This window comes from Anolis sagrei, chromosome 9, assembly GCF_037176765.1.
Source record: "Anolis sagrei isolate rAnoSag1 chromosome 9, rAnoSag1.mat, whole genome shotgun sequence".
NCBI lineage: Eukaryota > Metazoa > Chordata > Lepidosauria > Squamata > Dactyloidae > Anolis > Anolis sagrei.
Genome location: NC_090029.1, coordinates 29,941,093 through 29,953,277, shown reverse-complemented (window position 1 = coordinate 29,953,277; position 12,185 = coordinate 29,941,093). Strand labels below are relative to the sequence as shown.

The 12,185-nt window shown below is 44.8% G+C and overlaps 1 protein-coding gene across 2 annotated transcripts; it reads left to right on the top strand.

The window, feature by feature from the left end:
- Positions 1–421: 421 nt before the first annotated feature.
- Positions 422–12,185, top strand: LYSMD2 (LysM domain containing 2). 2 transcript variants are annotated; one of them, XM_060755268.2, is made up of 3 exons: positions 422–830; positions 6,286–6,617; positions 11,174–12,185. In XM_060755268.2, the coding sequence occupies exons 1-3, from the start codon at positions 603–605 to the stop codon at positions 11,223–11,225; spliced, it is 612 nt and encodes a 203-aa protein (XP_060611251.2). In that variant the 5' UTR covers positions 422–602; the 3' UTR covers positions 11,226–12,185. The 2 variants fall into 2 exon arrangements, with proteins under 2 accessions (XP_060611251.2, XP_060611252.2); XM_060755269.2 differs by having other exon boundaries at positions 479–830; positions 11,177–12,185.

Below are 12,185 nucleotides of genomic sequence, written 5' to 3'. Positions count from 1 at the left end.
TGGACACATTCCAGCTTGTCAACTCTCACATATTTATACATAGCCCTCATCCTGCCTCTTCCCAGCCTTCTCTTCTTCAGGCTAAACATGCCCAGCTCCTTAAGCCGCTCCTCATAGGGCTTGTTCTCCAGATCCTTGATCCTTTGAGTCGCCCTCTTCTGGACACATTCCAGCTTGTCAACATCTCTCTTCAATTGTGGTGCCCAGAATTGGACACTGTATTCCAGGTGTGGTCTGACCAAGGCAGAAGAGAGCATGGGGAACATGACTTCCTCCTATTGATGCAGGCCAAAATCCCATTGGCTCATGTTTAACTTGGGCCTGAGGCTGTTAGGAATGATGGGAGTTGGAGTCCAAAACATTTAGAAGGCCGAAGTTGGCCCAGGCCTGCTTGATAAGCTTCCACACACTCTGCAAAAGGCTTGGGCCTGGTCTTCTCCTCACAACAAACCCTCAGGCAGTGTGAGCGGGCAGCGCATGCGCGAGCCGTCCGCGCAGGCGCAGATGGGCTGACATTCTGGCCGAGTGGGGCCTTTTCACCTGAGGCGCCCTCCGGCCTTTCCCGCTCTTCCCAGGCGGAGGATGCGCTTCCCTTGAGCGGCATGGCGGAGCCGGTTCCGGCGGCGGGGCTGAGGCTGCGGGAGGAGCGGCTGCCGGGTGCCGAGGGCGGCGAGAGCGAGGCGGAGCTCTCCCTGGGCCTGGCCCGCGTGAAGGCCCGCTCCTACGGCAGCACCGCCTCCGCCTGCGCCCCCCTCGCCCACCGCCTCCGCCCGCACCGCCTCCGCCCCGGAGACACCCTCCAGGGCCTCGCCCTCCACTACGGCGTCACGGTCAGTCCGGGAGGGAAGGAGGGCATAGACAAACCAGGAGGGAGAGCATGTGCAGAGTGCAAGCAAGGACTGAGAACATATAGAGTGAAAACGAGAGGGCCTGAGCATCTACAGAGTGCAAATGAGGAGGGAGAGCATGCCCTGAGTGGAAGCAAGGAGGGAGAGTATGTGCAGACTGCAAAGGAGGGTTGCCTGAGCATGTGCAGAGTGCAGGCGAGAACTGAGCGTGTATAGAGTACAAATGAGGGGGCCTGAGCATGTACAGAGTGCGAACAAGGAAGGAGAGCTTGTACAGAGTGCAGATGAGAGTGCCTGGGCATGCACTGAGTGGAAGCAAAGAGGGAGAGCATGTGCAGACTGCAAATGAGGGTTGCCTGAGCATGTGCAGAGTGCAGGCGAGGACAGAGAGCATGTAGAGTGCAAATGAGGGGTCCTGAGCATCTACAGAGTGCGAACAATGTGGGAGAGCATGTACAGAGTGCAAATGAGGGTGCTTGACCATGTACAGAGTACAGATGGAGAGCATGCACTGTGGAAGCAAGGAGGGAGAGCATGTGCAGACTGCAAATGAGGGTTGCCTGAGCATGTGCAGAGTGCAGGCGAGGACAGAGAGCATGTAGAGTGCAGATTAGGGGTCCTGAGCATCTACAGAGTGCGAACAATGTGGGAGAGCATGTACAGAGTGCAAATGAGGGTGCTTGACCATGTACAGAGTACAGATGGAGAGCATGCACTGTGGAAGCGAGGAGGGAGAGCATGTGCAGACTGCAAATGAGGGTTGCCTGAGCATGTGCAGGGTGCAAGCAAGGACTGAGAGCATGTAGAGTGCAAATGAAGGGTCCTGAGCATCTACAGAGTGCGAACAATGTGGGAGAGCATGTACAGAGTGCAAATGAGGGTGCTTGACCATGTAAAGAGTACAAATGAGGAGCATGGAGAGCATGCACTGTGGAAGCGAGGAGGGAGAGCATGTGCAGACTGCAAATGAGGGTTGCCTGAGCATGTGCAAAGTCCAGGCAAGAACTGGGAGCATGTAGAGTGCAAACGAGAGGGCCTGAGCATGTACAGAGTGCAGGTGAGGGGGGCTGAGCATGTACAGAGTGCAGGTGAGGGTTGCCTGAGCATGTGCAGAGTGCAGGCGAGAACTGAGAGCCTGTATAGAGTGCAAATGAGGAGGCCTGAGCATGTACAGTGTGAACAAGGAGGGAGAGCTTGTACAGAGTGCAGAAAAGGGGGCTTGAGCATGTGCAGAGTGCAAGCAAGGAGGGAGAGTATGTACAGAGTGCAAACAAAGAGGGAGAGCATGTACAGAGTGCAGGTGAGGGGGCCTGAGCATATACAGAGTGCAAATGAGGATGGAGAGTATGCCCTGAGTGGAAGCGATGAGGGAGAACATGTGCAGATGGCAATTGAGGGTTTCCTGAGCATGTGCAGAGTGTAGGCCAGAACTGTAGAGCATGTATAGTGTTCTGAGCATATACAGAGTGTGAACAAGGAGGGAGAGCATGTGCAGACTGCAAATGAGGGTTGCCTGAGCATGTGCAGAGTGTAGGCAAGAACTGAGAGCGTGTATAGAGTACAGATGAGGGGGCCTGAACATGTACAGAGTGCAAACAAGGAGGGAGAGCATGTACAGTGTGCAGATGAGGGAGCCTGAGCATATGCACAGTGTAAGCAAGGGCTAAGAGTACGTAGAGTGCAAACAAGAGGGCCTGAGCATGTACAGAGTGCAAACAGGGAGGGAGAGCATGTACAGAGTGCAAATGAGGGGGCCTGAGCATGTGCAGAGTGCGAACCAAGAGGGAGAGATGTACAGAGTGCAAATGAGGGGGCCTGAGCATGTACAGAGTGCAAACAAGGAGGGAGACCATGTATAGAGTGCAAATGAGGGTGCTTGAGCATGTGCAGAGTGCAAGTGAGGATGGAGAGCATGCACTGAGTGGAAGTGAGGAGGGAGAGCATGTGCAGACAGCAAATGAAGGTTCCTGAGCATGTACAGATTGAGAACAAGGGGGGAGACTATATATAGAGTTAAAACGAGGGTGCCTGAGCATGTACAGAGTTCAAGTGAGGATGGAGAGCATGTGCAGAGTGCAAGCAAGGAGGGAGATCATGTACAAACTACAAATGAGGGTGCCTGAGCATGTACAGAGTTCAAGTGAGGAGGGAGAGGATGTGCAGAGTGCAAGCGAGAACTGAGAGCATGTAAAGTTCCTGAGCGTGTACAGAGCACAAATGAGAATGCTGGTGTGCTAATGATGGTGCGTGAACACGTACACAGTGCAAATGAGGATACTTCTGTGCACATTGAGAAGCTTGAGTATGTACAGAACTGCAGATGAATGTGTACAGATTGCAAATGATGTGTGAATATGTACGGAACACAAATGAGGACTGAGTACACACACAAAGTGGAAGCAAGGATTGAGAAAATGTACAGAGTGCAAAGTGCAAATGATGTGAGGAAACTTGTCCTGGAAAACATGTGTTGAAAGTGCAAAGTGAAGAGAATATTTCATCTAGGTAGAAGAGTGCTTGTTTACCTTTTGTTTCATGGGAAACCGTTTGGAATCAAAGGCAATTGCATTATTTGGGTGAAGAGTTCAAAGAAAGCAACATTCTGGTTATATATAGGATCAAGTTAAACAAAGGTTTGTCACTTAGTAACAAAAAATTAACAGAGGTCTGTTTTGGGTCTGGCTTTTTTGATTGAATTTGTGTTGGCTGACACAAAATGACAGAAGGCAGACTTTAGTGTCATAGACAAATAGAAGTCAGATGTAGGCCTGGAAACCAAGAAGACATTTGTGTGTATCTGGAGTTTTATGTCTAAGGGCTTAAACCATATTATAGAGGGACAGAATGGAACAAGAGCCTGGGTTATACAATAGCTTTAAGTGCATTATTTATTAAGCTGTCCTGACATCGTCTCGCTAGCCCATTGTGGAAAAAAATGCCTTAGAGCATTGGTTCTCAACCTTCCTAATGCCACGACCCCTTAATACGCTTCCTCATGTTATGGTGACCCCCAACCATAAAATTAGTTTCATTGCTATTCATAACTGTCATTTTCTTGCTGTTATGAATAGTAATGCAAATATGGTTTTACATTTTATGTAATTTATTTTTTGATTATCTGTTGTGTTCTTGGTGTTTATATTGTGTTTACTGTATTGATGGGTGTGGCCTTATGTACGCCATCCTGAATCTACTTGGGGGGGATGGAGTATAAATAAAGTTGTTTATTATTATTATTATTATTATTATTATTATTATTATTATTTATATCTGATATGCAGAATGTATTTTCATACACAGGACCAAATTTGGCACAAATACCCAATACACCCAAATTTGAATACTGGTGGGATTAGGGGAGGGTATTGATTTTGTCCTGTGGGAGTTGTAATTGCTGGGATTTATAGTTCACCTACAATCAAAGAGCATTCTGAACTCCGCCAACAATGGAATTGAATCAAACTTGGCACACAGAACTCCCATGACCAACAGAAAATACTGGAAGGGTTTGGTGGACATTGACCTTGAGTTTTGGGAGTTGTTGTTCACCTACATACAGAGAGCACTGTGGACTCAAACAATGATGGATCTGGACCAAACTTGGCATGAATTCTCAATATGCCCAAATGTGGGGTTTGGGGAAAATAGACCTTGACATTTGGGAGTTGTAGTTGCTAGGATTTATAGTTCATCTACAAACAAAGAGCATTCTGAACCCTACCAACAACTGAATTGGGCCAAACTTCCCACACAGAACCTTCATGACCAACAGAAAATACTGTGTTTTCTGGTGGTCTTTGGTGACACCTCTGACACCCCCTCGCGACCCCTCCAGGGGTCCCGACCCCCAGGTTGAGAAACACTGCCTTAGAGAAAATATTGTGTTTATAAGTAGGTACTGCACAGCTTTAGATGAAATATATTTGTGTCTTCGAAGTTAATAAATAGTAAACAGTAATAAACAACAAAAATACCGATTTAATGCTGAGCCCATGGAAAATCAAATGGGGGGGGGGGGAGAAAATAGACAATGGTAATTTTAATTGCCTTAGTTAGAAATGGGAGCCCTCGGTGACGCAGTGGGTTAAACCACTGAGCAGCTGAACTTGCTGACTAAAAGGTCGCTTTGAGTCTTTATATGGAGAGAGAAGGCAGGATATAAACATAATAATAATTATCATCATTATCACCATCTTTATTTATACTCCACCTCATCTCCCCAAAAGGACTTGGGGTGACTTACAAATAAATACCGTATATACTCGAGTATATGCCGAACTGAATATCAGCCAAGGCACCTTATTTTAATCACAAAAAACTGGGAAAATTGATTGACTCGGATATAAGCCGAGGGTGGAAAATGCAACAACTACTGTTAGTGGTAAATTTCAAAATAAAAATAGATACCAATAAAATTACATTAATTGAGGCATCAGTTAGGTAAATGTTTTTGAATATTTACATAAAACTGTTCAGCAGATGACTTGTATATGTAATTTATTTATTTTATTTATTTACAATATTTATAGACTGCCTTTCTCACCCCTGGGGGGACTCAAAGTGGTTTAATAATAATAACAACAATAACATCAACAATAATAATAATGTATGAATTTTCTCGATTAAAAGCTATGAGAATTTTCAGATTTTGAGGATAGGGGGGTTTCCAAAAAAACATATGAGCCTCTTTTTTATAAACAGCTTGGTAGAGTGTTTTCTATTTTATCTATGCTATGTCAAAAATAGATGCTGCTGTGGTGCATTAGGTTAAACCGCTGAGCTGCTAAACTTGCTGACCAAAAGGTCAGCGGTTTGAATCCGGGGAGTAGGGTGAGCTCCTGCTGTTAGGTCCAGCTTCTGCCAACCTAGCAGTTTGAAAACATGCAAATGTGAGTAGATCAATAGGACCACTTCGGTGGGAAGGTAACGGTGCTCCATGCAGTCTTGCTGGCCACATGACCTTGGAGGTTTCTGTGGACAACGCCGGCTCTTTGGCTTAGAAATGGGGATAAGCACCAACCTCCAGAGTCAGACACAACTAGACTTATTGTCAGGGGAAAACCTTTACCTTAGGTCAAAAATAAGGATTTTTTTTCTTTAAAAAGGTTTTGTGCAAAAAGTTATGAAATCTTTGCAGGGAAGGCCCAAAATTAAAAACAAAAAATGTGCAAAAATGCCTGCAGTTTCCTCTGGTGGAAAGAAAAATTCAATATCTTTTATTTTTCTGTATACAATATACTCCTAGTTGGTGTGTGGAAAGCTGGTAATGTTTTAGAATCCCTAAGAAGGGGCAGTAAAAGAATTAAATTAATATAATTGAAATATATCGAAGTAACAAACACATGCCAGGAAGGTGTTTGTGGGAATCTATGTTCTATTCTGATGTTTGACTGACTTGAATCAGCAAACAATATTTGTTTTTGTTTTTCTGTTTCAGATGGAACAAATAAAAAGGGCAAATAAACTGTTTACAAATGACTGTATGTACCTGAAGAAAACGTTGAATATCCCTGTTATATCTGAGAAGCCATTGCTATTTAATGGACTTAATGCACTTGAGTCTCCTGAGAATGAATCTGACAGCCTGTCGTCTTCTGAAGAAGGTCCAGTGACAGTTCAAGAAGACAACTCTTCACCCAGTCCTCCAGAAACTGACAGTCTGCCTCCTCCACCCGAAGAGTTATCTGCCAAAGATTTTCTACACAGACTGGATTTACAGATTAAGTTGTCCAAGCAGGCAGCTCAGAAATTAAAACCAGAAGACAGCAGGTAGTATCTTCTCTGCTTGTTTATTTGAATACAGTTGGAAGATTGAGTAGGTTTAGATGTTCAGTGGCACCTGAAGCTGTGAGTTAGTAACATACCTACTAAATACCACCTTATTTCTCAATTATCATCAATGAAACACAGTCTGACTAGAAGCCAAGCCCTATGAGGTGTACCGTAGGGAGCTAGGTGCATTTAGCCTGGAAAAGAAAAGTTTAAGAGTGGACATAAAAATACTAATAATATATAGGTTCTTGTGGGTTTTTTTGGGCTATAGGGCCATGTTCTAGAGGCATTTCTCCTGACGTTTCGCCTGCATCTATGGCAAGCATCCTCAGAGGTAGTGAGGTCTATTGGAACTAGGAAAAAGGGTTTATATATCTGTGGAATGGCTGGGGTGGGGCAAAGAGCTCTCTGCTGCAGCTAGGTGTGAATGTTTCAGCTGACCACCTTCATTAGCATTAGAAGACCTGGCTGAGCCTGGGAAAATCTTTTTTTGAGAGGTGTTAAGATGTGCCTGGTTGTTTCCTCTCTGCTGTTTTGCTGTTGTAATTTTAGAGTTTTTTAATACTGATAGCCAGATTTTGTTCATTTTCATGGTCTCTTCCTTTCTGTTGAAACTGTCCACATGCTTGTGGATTTCAATGGCTTCTCTGTGTAGTCTGACATGGTGGTTGTTGGTGTGGTCAGAGAGGAAACAACCAGGCACATCTTAACACCTCTCAAAAAAAGATTTTCCCAGGCTCAGCCAGGTCTTCAAATGCTAATGAAGGTGGTCAGTTGAAACATTCACACCTAGCTCCAGCAGAGAAGAGCTCTTTGCTACACCCCAGCCATTCCACAGATATATAAACCCATTGTCCTAATTCCAACAGACCTCACTACCTCTGAGGATGCTTGCCATAGATGCAGGCAAAACGTCAGAAGAAATGCCTCTAGAACATGGCCCTATAGCCCAAAAAAACCCACAAGAACCTAGTGATTCCAGCCATGAAAGCCTTCGACAATACACTAATAATATACTTTATTTATATTCTGCTGTATCTCTCGAAGGGAACTCAAAGTGGGTTACAGGTACATCTATGGCAAACATTACATACTGTTATACAATTAACAACAATGACAGACAGTACCTAAACAGAGGTAATGTTTCCCTCATTTCATATTCGGCATCCGGCTGTGCTTGACTCGGCCATGGGGAGGTGCTGTTGTTTATTTTCCATTCTGAGGAACCTGTTGTTCATGGATGCCTTTCCTGGCCGGATTTTTGCCGGCATGTTTTTAAGGGGACCTTTTACCTCCCTAGAATCATAGAATTATAGAATCAAAGAGTTGGAAGAGACCTCCTGGGCCATCCAGTCCAACCCCCTGCCAAGAAGCAGGAATATTGCATTCAAATCACCCCTGACAGATGGCCATCCAGCCTCTGCTTAAAAGCTTCCAAAGAAGGAGCCTCCACCACACTCCGGGGCAGAGAGTTCCACTGCTGAATGGCTCTCACAGTCAGGAAGTTCTTCCTCATGTTCAGATGGAATCTCCTCTCTTGTAGTTTGAAGCCATTGTTTCGCGTCCTAGTCTCCAAGGGAGCAGAAAACAAGCTTGCTCCCTCCTCCCTGTGGCTTCCTCTCACATATTTATACATGGCTATCATATCTCCTCTCAGCCTTCTCTTCTTCAGGCTAAACATGCCCAGTTCCCTAAGCCGCTCCTCATAGGGCTTGTTCTCCAGACCCTTGATCATTTTAGTCGCCCTCCTCTGGACACATTCCAGCTTGTCAATATCTCTCTGCCAAAGTGGTACCTATTTATCTACTTACATTGTTGTTTTCGAACAGCTACATGAGCAGAAGCTGTAAATAATAATATTTATTTATTTATGACATTTATATGTTACCCTTTTCATCCCAAAGGGGACTCAGAGCGCGGCTTACAAGATATATATATACACACACACATACATACAATATATTATATTATTAGCATATTACAATATCAGTGTTAAATATTACTATAATGTACTATACCATTGTATTGTAATATTATTAGTAATATTACTTGTAATATAAATATATAATTATAATATATTACTAGTAGTATTATATTGCATAACATACTGTTATAAACATTATATGTATATGCAATATATTATATTAATATATAGCATGGCCATACTGCCTGGAAAACTTACAACAACCCAGTAATATTACATGTATTTATTTATTTGTTTATTTACAACATTTATATGATGCCCTTCTCACCCCAAAGGGGATTCAGAGCAGATTTTTGCCAGCATGTTTTCAAGGGCGCCTTTTACCCCCCTGCCAAAGTGGTACCTATTTGTCTACTTACATTGTTGTTTTCGAATTGCTACATGAGCAGAATTTGTAAATAATATTTATTTATTTATTTATTTATTTATGACATTTATATACCACCCTTCTCATCCCGAAGGGGAGTCAGAGCGGCTTACAAGATATATATATATATATATATATATATATATATATATATATATATATATATATACACACACACACACACACACACACACACACAATATATTATATTATTAGCATAGTACAATATCAGTATTGTATATTACTATATTGTACTATACCATTGTATTGTAATATTGTTAGTAATATTACATGTAATAGAAATATATTATTATAATTTATTATTATATTGCATTACATTATAATATTATAAATATTATATGTATATACAAGATATTATATTATATGATATTATATTATTAGCATAGCACAGGAGACAAGGTGGAACTGTCTTCTGTCCACCCTCTCTTCACTCTGTCCCACAACAGCAGTTGGTGCTGGAGGGGGGGGGGGGAGCCCCCAACGGATGAAATATGAGGGAGACAAGATGGAACTGTCCCCTGGCCCCCTCTCTCTTCACTCTGGCCCAAAGTGGCAATTGGTGCTGTGGGGAGGTGTCCCCCACTGATGACATATGCAGGAGACAAGATGGAACTGTCTCCTGGCCCCCTCTCTCTTCACTCTGGCCCAGAGCGGCAGTTGGTGCTGAGGGAGGGGTCCCCAACTGATGACATATGAGGAGACAAGATGGAACTGTCCCCCGACCCCCTCTCTCTTCACTCTGGCCTATGGCGGCAGTTGGTGCTGGGGGGAGGGAGTCCCCAGCTGATGAAATATGAAGGGGACAAGATGGAACTGTCTCGTGGCCCCCACTCTGGCCCAGGGCGGCAGTTGGTGCTGGGGGGAGGGATCCCCAACTGATGACATATGCAGGAGACAAGATGGGACTGTCCCTTGGCCCCCTCTCTCTGCACTCTGGCCCAGAACAGCGGTTTGTGCTGTGGGGAGGGGTCCCCAACTGATGACATATGCAGGAGACAAGATGGAACTGTCCCTTGGCCCCCTCTCTCTTCACTCTGGCCCAGAGCGGCAGTTGGTACTGGAGGGGGGGGGGGCCCAACTGATGACATATGCAGGAGGCAAAATGGGACTGTCCCTTAGCCCCCTCTCTCTTCACTCTGGCCCAGAGTGGCAGTTGGTGCTGGGGGGTGGGGCCCCCAACTGATGACATATGCAGGAGGCAAAATGGGGCTGTCCCTTGGCCCCCTCTCTCTTCACTCTGGCCCAGAGTGGCAGTTGGTGCTGGGGGGTGGGGCCCCCAACTGATGACATATGCAGGAGGCAAAATGGGGCTGTCCCTTGGCCCCCTCTCTCTTCACTCTGGCCCAGAGTGGCAGTTGGTGCTGGGGGGTGGGGCCCCCAACTGATGACATATGCAGGAGGCAAAATGGGACTGTCCCTTGGCCCCCTCTCTCTTCACTCTGGCCCAGAGCGGCAGTTGGTGCTGGGGGGTGGGGCCCCCAACTGATGACATATGCAGGAGGCAAAATGGGACTGTCCCCTGGCCCCCTCTCTCTTCACTCTGGCCCAGAGCGGCAGTTGGTGCTGGGGGGTGGGGCCCCCAACTGATGACATATGCAGGAGGCAAAATGGGACTGTCCCCTGGCCCCCTCTCTCTTCACTCTGGCCCAGAGTGGCAGTTGGTGCTGGGGGGTGGGGCCCCCAACTGATGACATATGCAGGAGGCAAAATGGGACTGTCCCCTGGCCCCCTCTCTCTTCACTCTGGCCCAGAGTGGCAGTTGGTGCTGGGGGGTGGGGCCCCCAACTGATGACATATGCAGGAGGCAAAATGGGACTGTCCCCTGGCCCCCTCTCTCTTCACTCTGGCCCAGAGTGGCAGTTGGTGCTGGGGGGTGGGGCCCCCAACTGATGACATATGCAGGAGGCAAAATGGGACTGTCCCCTGGCCCCCTCTCTCTTCACTCTGGCCCAGAGCGGCAGTTGGTGCTGAGGGAGGGCCCCCCAACTGATGACATATGCAGGAGACAAGATGGAACTGTTCCCTGGCCCCCTCTCTCTTCACTCTGGCCCAGAGCGGCTCAGACATTGGGCAGCATTTCAGGCTGCAACATTGAACTAGTTTACTTGAACCACGATTGAAGAGCTATGAAGCAAATTTTAGACATGTCTGCATATTTTGATAGATGTATTTTTTCCTCAGCAGGGAGGACGATGAAGAAAATTCCTATGCAACTTCTTCCTATCAGCAGTAGAAGAGTGTGAAGAGCTCGACTGAAAGCAGTTCTTACAGAACTAGATGTCTGAAGTTTCAAAAGCAAATCTTTTGGATTGATTTTATTATGATGTACTTGTTACAAGTCGAACACAGATGATTCCATTAAATATACTTGCACTAAAATGATTTCGTCTTCTGCCTTCTGCAGGCCGGTGTCCTTTTACGATCCATTAAAAAAGGAAGTGAGCCTTCCATCACTAGCGATTGCCTTCATCGTTTCTGCTATGGAAACATAGCACAGTAGCAACAAGGCTTTGCTTCCAACTAAAGTATTCCCCATAGAATCAATTTCTGAATAATTTGTGGTGCATATCTCATTGATTCATTGGGTCTTCTTTACTTGGGACCAGAAATTGGATTTAGCAGCTCATCCCGGACACCATTTTGTTGCAGGATTTTTGAGTAAGAGATGTACATACTTGTAAAATGACGTGTAAAAGGGATGAAATATTTATGATAGAAATAATTTTCATGGAGCCTTGAGGCAAATAGGCTTGCCATGCAAACTGTCTTGAGTATCAAAGCCGGATTGGGTGTGTCTGTGTGTTTGTTTGTAAGTGAACAGATATATAAAATACATGTATAAAAACATTGGTGTTCTCAAACCAGTTTTAGCCAGTAGTTTTGAGAATACTATGTTGGAGTTTTAATGTGTATACAACAAAATATTTTGTGTGAAAACTTCTTTTTTAAAAACAAAAACAAAGGGAAATCAAATAGTTTAATGTATTTTTCCTTGTGTTACAATGTACATGGCTTCTTTCAGAAATATATAACTTTCATGTGATAAATATAAAATGCACTTTAAGAAAGTGACTTATATTTGTTGATCTACCTGTTTGGACAGAAAGCACAAAGCGTCTAGTTATTTGCAAGCTCATTTTAAAATATATTTTTGTGTTTCACTTTGGCTGTATTAAAAGTTCTGAAGTCGTCA